The sequence below is a fragment of the Petaurus breviceps genome, unplaced genomic scaffold (assembly GCF_028583685.1).
Source record: "Petaurus breviceps papuanus isolate PSGF00001 unplaced genomic scaffold, PetGlider_PUasm1.0 173, whole genome shotgun sequence".
In the NCBI taxonomy this organism is placed as follows: Eukaryota; Metazoa; Chordata; class Mammalia; order Diprotodontia; family Petauridae; genus Petaurus; species Petaurus breviceps.
Window position 1 is genome coordinate 10,191,105 of NW_027185759.1, and position 12,484 is coordinate 10,203,588.

At 40.3% G+C, this 12,484-nt stretch overlaps 1 protein-coding gene across 8 annotated transcripts in view; it reads right to left on the reverse strand.

Annotated features, from left to right (window-relative positions):
- FARP2 (FERM, ARH/RhoGEF and pleckstrin domain protein 2) overlaps positions 1-12,484 on the reverse strand; it is a 112,695-nt gene that overhangs the window by 56,647 nt on the left and 43,564 nt on the right. For all 8 annotated transcript variants that reach the window (XM_069083363.1, XM_069083366.1, XM_069083362.1 and 5 more), the window contains 3 exons: positions 4,750-4,828; positions 2,803-2,900; positions 1,177-1,291 (listed from right to left, as the gene is read on the reverse strand). In XM_069083363.1, coding sequence (XP_068939464.1) covers positions 1,177-1,291; positions 2,803-2,900; positions 4,750-4,828 — 292 coding nt within the window. The remainder of the gene's footprint in view (positions 1-1,176; positions 1,292-2,802; positions 2,901-4,749; positions 4,829-12,484) is intronic.

A 12,484-nucleotide genomic window follows, 5' to 3' on the forward strand; every position in this document is an offset into this window, starting at 1 on the left:
AAAAAATTAATAAGACAGTGTCTTATTATCGGGGAAACACGGTACTTACTAGCCGTGTGACCTTGGGCAGTCACTTAACCCCAAATTGTCCTGTTTTCCCCCCTCCAAAAAAGCAAAAAAACCAACCAAACAAAAAAAGACTACTGACACCAGAAGCTTTAAAGATAAATGGGGTGCTACTACAACTTTATACAAACTCCCCTTTGGCTCCTGGCCCCCCCAGATGCCACCGCAAGGTAGGGGGGACGAGAGGGAGAGACACTGCTAAGATGTGCTGAGTCACCCATGCAAGGCATTCTAGTAAGCAGAATGGCCAGGTCTTATTGCCAAGGGTCACCCTGCCCACCCCCAACACCCAGGCAAAGTCATGTGGTCTCCAAATGGACCCTAAGAAATAGATCCTGGCCATGCACCTGAGGACTTAGGGATCAGATGGCCTAGAGCTGAGCACTCTCCTTTCCAATCAGACCAGGATCTCTCTTAGAGCTAGGACTGGTTGGCACAGAAGAAGCACTTAAGAAATGCTTTTTAAAAAAATTTACGTATTTCTCCTCTACTTTACAGAGACACTCATGACATGAAAGTGCTTAAACATTTCCATTTAGCACACCACAAAAAGAACTCTCAATTCCTGGACATAGCAAGAGTGGCTAAAAACGTCCATTTAGCACAGGCAATTTCTGATCAGTGCAGCAGAAGGGTTAGCGCTCTGGAGCTGGGCGGTTCCCCCTCTCCACCCCACCCCTCCTCCCACCCCCAGCAAGCCTCACAGCTGCAGTCCCTAGGATGACCCAAGTAAGGAGAACCTCCAGGGCATCCTCCTCACAGCCAGGATGTCTTCATCTCCAGAAACTCAACATTCTGCAAGGTGATGCCATCAACCTGAAACTCTCCCCTTCTCACATCATCTGAGGGCAGGGACTGTACGGTTCTAGTCTTTCTTTGTATCCCCAGGCCCTGGCACATAGTAGGAACTTAAGAAATACTTAGTGACTCTGAGTCCTTGCTTTTTTCTTGATATCATTCACTTCCTGCCCTGCCCCCCAGACTAAAGCCTGACTTCCAAAAAAGATTGTGACCATGTAAGCAAGCCCCCACCCTACCAGTCCCCCTCTCTTGTGCTCAATTCAGAAATGTAGCAACAACGTTCAAAAATCAAAAGCTGCTTTTACTTACACATGTTTTTGATGGTATTCCAGTATCTTCTCTTGAATACGTTCTTGGTTTGGCACATATTTACTTATTTTAAGATGTTCTCGGTCTACAGTTTCCTCATAGTCCCCTATTTCAGCTGAGGTAAAAATCAACAAAACAAAGTGATTAAGTTTTTTAAAAACAGTAAATGTAAACTGAGAGAAAGAACCAACAAGGGCTAAAAGGCTTCAATGAGTCACTCAGACATTTCTAAAGCAAACACAACCTTTTCCCCCACCCCCAAAGTCCAGTCTGTCAAAATAATCTTTAGTGAGTCAGAATTTGTTTCATTTTGTCAAAGCAGGGAGGAAAGGAAAAGCTAAAACAAAACCTGTCTTGACAATGGGTTTGAAACCCACTATGGTTCTCCAACTCAAAGCCCTCCAAAAGCTTTCTTGAGATCCCCAGTGGCTGACACTCTGAAGTTATTTGGCATTTACTTTGCTTTTCTATTTCTATGCATATGTTTTATCCTCCTAGTAGAATGCAAGCTATGTAAGAGCAGGTACTTAATTTTTATTTTTGTAATCCCAGGGCCTTGCACACAGCAGGTTCTTAATCAATGTTTGTTTAAATGAATCTAATTTGAAAATGTATCCTCTGAGCATCTTTAAAATCAGGCTATCCCTAGCACAGATTTCTTCTGCTTGTTTCTGGTCAGCTTCAGCTGTCCTTCCCAACTCAAAATGATAGCAAGCCTCGTCAACTCGTCACCAAAACACGGAGGGCCCCGTAAGACAAGAATGAGGATGTCAACAGTATCAGAGAATGTGGCGAGAGGCAACAAGAGAAGACAACCAAAAGGTTTCCCTATCTTTTCCCTCAAAATTTCTCCCTTTATGCTTTCAACTTACAGAAATCGGCTTTGTTTTACTCTGATTTAGAATCTCAGATTTAAATCACTCTTTTAAAACTGAATTATTCCAACATGTATTTTTCAAATGTTTCTCTGCTTTTCTGTCTTTCCCCCCTTACAACCAAATTTGACTTTGAAATCCTGATTTCCTTTTTTTTTTTTAATTTATTTATGTACTTTTAGATTGCAACATTCAGTCCCACAATCCCTTGAGTTCCAATTTTTCTCCCCCCTTCCTTTCCCCCTCCCCCCCACTGGAGCATGCAATCTGATAGAGGTTCTACAAATACAAAGTCCTGCTTTCCACTTGTATCAAGATTTGAAGAAACACTGACTTTCCCTCTCCCCTTTGAGATCATTATGCTTCGCTTCACTAAAGTCATCTGAGGTGATCACAACTCTAGAATTTGGCCATCTCTTTCAAAATGTGTTACCTCTTTGGATCATGACCTGATTTTTATGAGATTGAAGGTACATGCCTACCTAGTAAAGCGTTATACTTCTAAAACAAAGTTTGAACAGAAAGTGAAAGCTCCAGAACTGAGTGCATCAGGCCCCAGTCCCTACACAAACTTTTGCCTCAGGCAGTTCCATTGTACCCATGGGCTCCTCAGAGAATCTGAAAGTTCTAAATCAGCCAGCAGCGTAACATTGTCAAGTACATATCGCACCCCTGCTGCTTTCCGGGTGCAGACATGCCCTGGAGATGCCTCACATGAGCTTCCACAGGGGCTTGAGGAGGAGATACTAACACTGCAAGAGATGAGACGTGAGGAGGGCGGCCGTGTTGTCACTGCAGGAGAGTCGTTCCTCCACCAAGTCTCTCTTGATTTGCAAGGCAAACAAGTATCTAAAGAAAGATGCTCAAAGTTATTTTTAGATACAAACTTTGAATCCCATCTGAAGGCAAGGTACCCATTGCTCCTGGGGAGTACGAGTAAGGAAGGGCCCTCAGCAATGGATGTGGCGGCTGAACCTGAGCCAAAAGAGCTGTCCCTGAGGGCCTGAGAAAGGAAATGCCACAAACAAGCACCTACTAATCAGGGAAAAACGGGAAATAGACTTGGCCAGGCTGAGTGGCATCCATGCACACTCAGACGTGGCGGTGGCGTCTTTCAGAGGGCAGGTTTAGAAACTAGTGTGGGCTCTGTTACACATAAAAAACTGCACTCACATCAGTGACAATCTCAAGCAAAGGTGCCTAAGTCAATAGTTGGAAGGCAGCATTGACCTGCCACAGAACCGTCTGAACCAGATTCTCTGTCTCCAGTGTGGCTGATGGCTGCTCCCTCCCCTCCCTTATGGGACCAGAGAAGAGGGTCTGGCTCCCAGCATCATCTGTTGCCCCTTCCACTAAACCCACAAACCCACAGCTACACACTCTTCTAGGAGATAAATTCAGAATCACCATTTTTAAGCATTCTGACATCCATTTTGCACTGGGTCCTTAGAACAAGGTTTAGCTCCAAATGTTACACATTTCAATCACCTTAAAAGAAATGATTGCCTTTTATTCATATTCACCTTTTTTTATCTTAATCCTTCAAAGCTTTTAAAAGATGAAATATGAATTACTAATCCTTGAAAAAAACAACACATGGCCTAGAATGTAGCTATTCTTTTCACTAACACCACATTACTAACAATAAAATCATTCTGAAAAGGAAGAACAAGTGTAAACTTTTTCTAACTTGAAACTACAAGGAAATTTCAAGCTCCAGGAATTAGGCAATTTAATTAGGCAACTTAAACAATCTAGAAGGGACATGAAGGTTAATAATTACATTTCTTGGGAAAATCTGACAGCATATTTCATCAGTATTAAATGCCAAAGATCTCCCAAAATAAACAGAGCCTCAATTAGTTAATTAACTAATATTTATTAAGCACCTAGTACATGCCAAGAGCTGGCTTAGCACTAGGGCCTCAAAGTATGACAAGACAGTCCCTGCCCTCAAGGAGCTCTCACTTTAATGTGGGTATCTTCAGAGAGCAAACAGTTTCTTATAGTCTTTTGATTTTTCAAGATTACACACACCAGTTCTAAATCTCATCCTTAGGATGGCAAAGTTTAAGTCAACAGGCTCATCAATGCAGGCCTGGAAGTGGACTGTACCATACTGAGTCTTCCATATGTACTCTCCTGTCCTACGGGGTGTTCTGAGTGACAGGAAACACTCAAAATAACAATGACCAAATGGGAGGAAGGTGGTCCAAATGGTGATATTATAGGCCTGTTCTATTAGTCTAAAAAATATCAACATCATCTGACTGTAATTCTTACTAAAATTTATTTTCCAAGGCAGGAAAAGATAAATTCAGGGGGTCTGATTTTCAGGCCAAGGTTTCTTTTTCCTTGTAAATTTTAAGAGCATCATGGTGTAAAAATAAGACATATCTATCAGCATACTGACCTCTCTGTACACAGATGTACTGGGGTCTTTCCAATTATAAACATCCTCAAAAAGGATCTTAATCAATATATCAGCAAAGGCATATGAAAAAAAAAATCTAACATAGCCCTAACACTGCATTGTCTAACAACTTCACTTTACTTTAATGAACACTGGCATCATAAATCCTTGGTTCAGTCTCATATAACTGGCTTTCCAATGGGTCCCGATGACTAACTCTGCTCCCAGAACCATCGAACGCTCCTTATTTTCATTGTTAAATATGTTAAGTTACATCTTCTTTACCTTGTGTACTCTTCTTGCAACTGTCCAGGGTCAGGTGGAAAGAATTTGACAGCTAGACGAAGCATTGTGTTCTTTGGTCCTATGACAAAAATATTTGAAAACTCCACAAGGTTACCTTCTACAGACACATAAATAACAAGTTTAACTTGGTATTTCTGAAACAATGTAAAAATATTTCATCTTAAATCCAATAATATTAACTACTCTCCTTGCATAGTATTATGTGAGGCCTAGTGCCTTTTTTTTTTTTAAGAACTTTCCTTTGGGGGGTGGGGGATGATGAGAAGAGACCACTTGTGATTTCATCAGTGTGGGGAAATCCTAATGCAGTCAGGTGGCAGAGTGGATAGTTATTTCTGAGTTCAAATCCAGCCTCAGCCACTTCCTAGCTGTGTGACCCTGGGCAAGTCATTTAACCCTATTGGCCTCAGTTTCTCATCTGTAAAATGAGCTGGGGATGGAAATGACAAACCACTACAATATCTTTGCCAATAAAACTCCAAAAAGGGTCACAAAGAGTGGGACACGACTGAACAAAAGCATCACCAAAATCCCTGCTGGCACAGATCATCAGCCAATGACACGTAACCTTAGAGCATTTTCCTAGGTTTCTAGGAAATGCCTTCCTTGCCTGGTCATACAGCTACTAAGTACCTAAGGCAGGGCTTGAGTACTGTCCTCTGTCTCTCAGGCCAGGCCGTGATCCCTGATGGCACACGCTGCTCTGGCCTGGCCTCCGGGGAAGTTTGTGTGGATGCTATCATTCTCAGGATCCCAGAGCAGCTCATATGTCCAAGGCAGGCTTCCGGTTAAGTTTTTTGGTACACAAACGGGGACGACAGACACTGCTTGAGGCTGCACTGAAAAGTCAGATTCCAGATAGAAACACTCCACCCCCTTAATTTTCATTAAGCAGATTCATTAATGATTAAAAAAAAGTGTCCAATCTTATTTTTAAAATAAGACATTTTTTCAGTGGGTTCAAGCTCACGGTAAATGTGGTGAAAGATGAGTGTTTGTAGTACAGAAAAACAACTCTTTAAAGTCGTCATACACTTAAAGGTCAGACCCTCCTCTCCCCCTCAATGTGGAGGAAGAGCTTTATTGTAAGCAAAGGTCCATCTAGCAATTCAGGGTCCCAGGAACGGCAAAGGTGTACAGCAATGTGCCTCCAAAAATAACAAGAGTGGAGAAGCCAAAAAAGTTATATGGAAATCATTCTAATGAAATAACTTAGATGGCATTAACTTATCATCCCACAATAAAAACTCTTCCATCTGTCCTTCCTCCCTGCAAAGCCACAGTGTCACAGCATGAATAATGGGGCTCCACGATGCGCAAAGCTCACTGGGGATATAACGTGATTAAAATATATTATTGCATCTTTAATAGAGTAACCAAAAATATCTCATTAAATGTATAATTCCATTTAGCAATATTATTTTATCAGCAAATTATTCAAAGAAAGAATTTTAGCTTCTAATCTTCCACAGCCCAGAGAGATACCAATTTGATCTTTATTTTTTCAAGAAGCCACTCTGGAACCTCCAAAACTAACCCATGCAACAACCGCAAGTACACACTTCCTGTTGTGAACCTGCAAGACATGACTCCTAGGGGCAGGGTGATTTCCAGGGCACCACATGATTAATAACCTAGCAGTTTGGACACATGGGCAATTCAAGTAGACACCAAAGATGAGAAAGTAAAACTGTCTTCTGGAATAGAGGAGGGGGACAATCAGCTGCTAGGAACTGGAAACTGGAATGCCAGTGGTCATTTTAGAGACGAGCTATTAAATACGACCAGCAACACTCCCAAGCGCAGCTCAAACCAGATTAAAATGTAATTAGGAAATATTGAAATTAACAAAAAGAACATAAACCATGTTAATATTTGGCCTTCTAGGCCAACACACAGCCCACAGGGATCCTTCTGTGAGGTTCTATTTGAATTTGACACCCTTGCTTTAGAGAAACAAATAATTACTGTCACCAATACTAAGAAGGAGCAGAAGGTTATTATGAGGCACGAAAGTGGCCTCACACCCAATACTTACTGTACTTTATTGCTATACTGAATCTTTTATGATCTTTAAGCACATTCAGTAACACCAAAAAAACTCAAACATGTTTTTCAAACGGTGGGGTTGGTCAAGTCTGCAATTATACCACAAGTAACATAATTGCAGTTTATATGAAGACTCTTACTTATCATTTCATTTACTAAAATCTTTCCATTATCAATCAGTTTAAAGGGACTTTCTACTTCTTCCATTGATCTTGTGGTCACTTAACTATTGACCCACTGGATCCTCCAAGAGAATGGAAGGTCTGTGGGGTAGAGACTTCTCCCTTTTTCCTGATTTACTGTTTTACTCTGCTTGATGCACTCCGCATGTTAATCAATTAATTAACAGTATTTACTAAGTACCCAGCACGAATGCCATGTGGGAGGAACAGCAGGAAGAAAGGCAGCCTGACTGTATTACTGAGAAGATGAAGTAAAGTATCCTGAGACTTGAAAGTTCAACTAGTAGAACTGACTGGGCAACATAATGCTGCATAAGGAATGGACAAGAGAGGAGAGCCTGGAGAAAGGGAGGGAGGGAGACAGGAAGGCTTTACTAAGCAACTCTTCAGTGCCAGACACTGTGCTAAGCACTATACAATGAACTCATTTGATCCTGACAGCAATTCTGGTAGGTGCCATCATCCCCTCCATTTTATGGATGAGGCAAAGTGACTTGCCTAGTTACACAATGATTAAGCATCCTTCTGTTCACTCACTTATCCCCTGGAGCCCTCTCTAAGGCTCCTGAACTAGGATGGCTGTGATCTGAGTGGGAAGAAAGGACATATGTGAGAGCCACTGTGGAGTGGAAAGGACAAGCTCCAGCAAGTGATGGGTCTGCAGGCTGACAGAGTGAGAAGTCAGGGACCCCCCTGAGGTCACAAACCAGAGAGGCGGAGAGCAGCCTTGCTGGAGCTGGGGCAATGAGAAGAGAAGCAGACTGGAGGGAAAGGTGCCAAGACTGGTCTGGGTAATGTCTGAGAGTGCTGTGGCTGCCCCTGCTGTTAATGTAAAAGACTTGTTTGATGCCATACAGCTGGTAAGAGACAGAGCTGGGAACAGGACCCAAAAACACCTACTCTAATGCAAGCTTCAGACTAGTGAGTAAGAAGAGGGCCTGCACAGAAAAACCCTTCAGGAGAATTCTGGGAAGGCGACACAGAAGTGCCAAGTGACCTAAGAGCAGCCCTCTGCCCCCACTGGGTATGTGACTTCATCAATCAAACCCATGCTTCAACGATGCAGCTCCTGGGCCACCCCTGCGCCCTCTTCGTAGGTGACTAGTCCATGGCCTTCCAGAAACTGACTACAAAGTGTACCCTAGGGGTTCACCCTCCTCACTTTCTTCTGACATAGCAATCTGGTCATTCACCTATGATCCCTCATGCTCACCACAGAAACCAGACTATCATCTCATTTGGTGTTTAAGTTTAGGATTTTTTTTTTTTTTTTGCTTTTTTGGAGGGCAACTGGGGTTGAGTGACTTGCCCAAGGTCACACGGCTAGTTTTTGTGTTGAATGTCTGAGGCTAGATTTGAACTCAGGTCCTCCTGACTCTAGGGCCAGTGCTCTATTCAGTATGCACCTTGCAGCCCCCACAATTAGGTTTAGGTTATTTTATTTTTCTTAATTTGGTTTTTAGAGGGCAATTGGGGTTAAGTGACTTGCCCAAGGAAACACAGCTAGTTTTTGTGTTGTGTCTGAGGCCGCATTTGAACTCAGGTCTTCCTGACTCCAGGGCCAGTGCTCTATTCACCACCACCTAGCTGCCCCCATCACATAATTTTCTGTATACCTTCCCTATTAGAATGTGAACTCCTTGAGGGCTGGAATTGCAGGGTTTTTTTGCCTTTCCATGTATCATGTGCTTTAGCATAGTGCCTGACACAGTGGATTAATAAATGCTTGTTGACAAATAAATAAATAAACAAATGAATGCTTGTTGACTCTGTTCCACTGGAACCTGAGTTTCCTGGCTCTGAAGAGTTGAGACCAACCTTACCTTGACAGAGCCTAGGCCTCTCGGCCACTTCCCTGATACCTCCCTCAGCCCTCCCTCTTTTCCCCTTCCCCAATTTCCAAAACCTCTGTATGTGTTGTTTTCCCTCCTTCAAATGCAAGCTCTCAAGGGACAGCATTTGTCTTGCTGACTTGTGTTAACAACACAGTGCTGGACACATGATAAGCATTTAATAAATATTCTATATAAACATGACCAAAGAGGAAGCAAAAGTGAATCTTATTTGCAGAAGACATGACAGTGTGCTTAGAAAATCACAATGAATCTTAACTGAGAAACCAAAATGACTAATAGCTATAGCAAGGCAGTAGGACAAAAAAGAAATACACAAGAATCATTCTCATTCCTAAACAATTCTCAGAAAAACCAGGAACTATAAGAGAATTTCTATTCAAAATAACTAAAATGAATAAAATGTTCCAGAATGAATCTACCAAAAATACAGTAAGACAAAGATACAACTATAAAACACACTTTGCAAAAATAAAAGGAATCGAAATAAATAGAGAAATATTTACTGCTCATAGTTGGGCCTTGTCAACATAATAAATATGACAATACAACCTATTTAGAGCTGTGTCAGTCAAATTATGGCGATACTTTCTAAAGGGAGACAAAATATTAGCAAAATTTACTTGGAAGAATAAAAGATCCAGAATATCAAGGAAACTAATAAGGAAAACTAGAAATCAAGGGAACAAACATCTCAAACTAGATTTATATGATAATCATCCTCTACCGGATCTCAAACTATATTAACAAAGCAACAGTAACCAAAACTATTTGCATTAGTTAAAAACCGGAAAAGTTAGTTCAGTAGAATAACTAAGAAAAAAATGACTGAACCAAGTATATGGTAAACTCAAGAACATAAATTACCAGGGGAAAGACTCCCTTTTTGACAAGAAAATGGGAAAGCTATCTGACAGAAATTAGGTTTAGACAAGGGGTTCTTAACCTGGAGGCTATGAAGCTGTTTTACAATATTTTGATAACTTTATTTCAACATAAATGTTTTCCTTTGTTATCTTTTGTGTTTAATTTTAATTCATCTAAAAACTTATTCTGAGGAGTCAAAGACACAAAAAGATTTAAGAAACCCTGGTTTAGAACAATATCTTGCACTATATACTACAATAAGCTCAAACTGTTTACAAAATATAAATATAAAATAAAATATAAACCTAAATATAAAATATTAGAAAAAGATCAGGTACTTTCTCAATATGGCTAGGTGGAGATGTCTTAAGCAAAGCATAAAGAAAATCATAAAAGACAAAACAGTTTTGACTATGTAAGATTTGTGGTTTAAAAAAAAAAGATCAATGACACAGAAATAGAAGAAAAACAGGAGAGAAAAATATCTGCATCAACTATCACCAATAGGGTCTGTTATCCAAAATATACAGGAAACAGAAACATTTACAACACCAAGAACCATTTTCCAAGCCCTTATCAATCACCACTACCATCACCACCACTGTTCTACTCTAAGGAGCTCAGTTTAAGAAAGCTAAATAACTAATAAGAAATGAATGCATATTAAAATAACTCTGATATTTCACTTTATGCCATGTAAATTAACAAAAGTTAAAGATTTTTTAAAAGGGGGAATGTTGGAGGGGCCCTGTGAAGACAAGCACTAATGTGCTGTTGGCGGATCTGGGCTGTACCCTAAATGTTCTAGTCTGTATTTCAATTTGGAATTACACACAAAAGTGACTAAGTATGAATGCCCTTTGACCCAGCTACAAGGGTCATATGTTCTAAGAAAGTAAAAGACAGAAACAAAGGTCCAATATAAACAAAAACATTCATATAGCAGGATTCTTTGTGGCAGCAAAGACCTGGAAACAAAATGGGTATGCATCAATGGGGGAACAGTTGAAAAAACTACAGTAAACTGAACGTAATAGATTATTTTTATGCAGTAAAATGACAAATATGAGAAATTCAGAGAAACATGGGAAGATCTGTATGAACTAATGAGCAAAAAAAAAAACAGTATATACAATCACTGTCAATTAATGGAAAAGCCCATAAAGGTACCAGAGAAGGAATTTCCTGGCTTACTAGAGCAGAACACATACAGGGTTATAAACAGTCGCTATATGTTTGTTTACTTGGTGTTCTTTTATGAAGAGTTTAACCAGAGGAAGAATGACTGTCATTAAAGACAAAAGGTATCAATAAAAATACATTTTTCTTAAAGAAAATGCCTCTGGCCCATTTATTCCTCCTATACATGAAGTTTAGATTGAAATGGGTCCTTCTAGTCCTACCAAGCTTTCCAAAATCAAGTAAAATAACTGTAAAGCTAAACACAAGCAGCTTTCCATAGGACTGCTGCTGTGAACAGCTTTCAAGGTTCTGATTACATAGTACAGAAACCTCTCTATTTATTCAATAACAAATCAGAACAAAACATTCACTGAAAATCAAAATACAGCATTCATCATGTCACAACTCAACAACTTATCATTAAAACGGCCTCATTGTTTAATCACATACTTTTAAACAAAGTACAATCATTTAGTAACTCAATCATTCAATTAACCCTCCTTAAGGGACACAAAGTACAAAAGTCAAAGTCCTCCATCCATGGGGTACAAATAAGTTACAATTTTATCAGTCACTACTCAGTATCCACAAAGAGGTCTTTTCATCTTAACCCAAGGCAGGTAGCTCATACCTGAATCCACCAAACTGTCATCTGGATTCAAAGGCAAAAAGCTCCCAGTTCTTTGTCCAGCTCTCCGTGCAGTTCCTGCTCCACAGTGAAGCTCACAGTGTCCAGGCCACCTCAAATCTCTCACAGTCTCTGTTCCTGGGAAGACAAGGCTTAACAAAGCCACAACAACATTCGTTCAAAGTACCAGCACCACAGTCATGCTCCCTCAGTCTTCAGCAGCTCCAACTGGTCCTCTGAAGGCCTAGCAGCTCCGGCTGGCCCTTGGAAGTCTTCGGCAGCTCTGGCACCACAAGTTGAGTTTTGCCACTGCAAGTTCCTTTCTCAAAATCAAAATCACTTTATCCAGCCTCCATGCAGCTCGCTCCAAGAAATTCTGTCTCAGTTCTCAATTCTCATTTCTCTTCTCAGTTCTTCTCAATTCTCAGTTCAGTTTTCAGTGCAGCAGTAGCAGCCCAGCTTCCATAATACTTACCCCAAGAAATTCTGATTCTCCCAGTTGGGGCTTTTCCTTATATATGGTATTAGTTCCTCCCTGTTATGTCAGCAACAGGGGTTCATACCTTCTGTTTCTTTAACAGAGGCTTGATATACTTAGCTTGACATTAAGTGCTAAGTACCTGTTAGCTTGTCAATATAAAGGGACCTTCAAATTTTATTACTATTACAATAACATATTGGCAAATGAGTGATTTTACATTTGTGATAATCCTATGATTCGTTTATAGGATTCGAGCACTACATCTGATCTAATAGACAATTATGCTGGATTCCCTACTACAACTGTAATAAGCAGAATTTCGACTGAAAAGGGAAAGTCTTCTGATTTTTTAATTCTATAAGACAATAGGAAACATTCTCTCACAAACCAAACAATCATTACAAACTTTAAAGCTATAGAAGTATATATACTGTCGTTATTACTACTGCAACTAAATTACTTCAAGCTATTT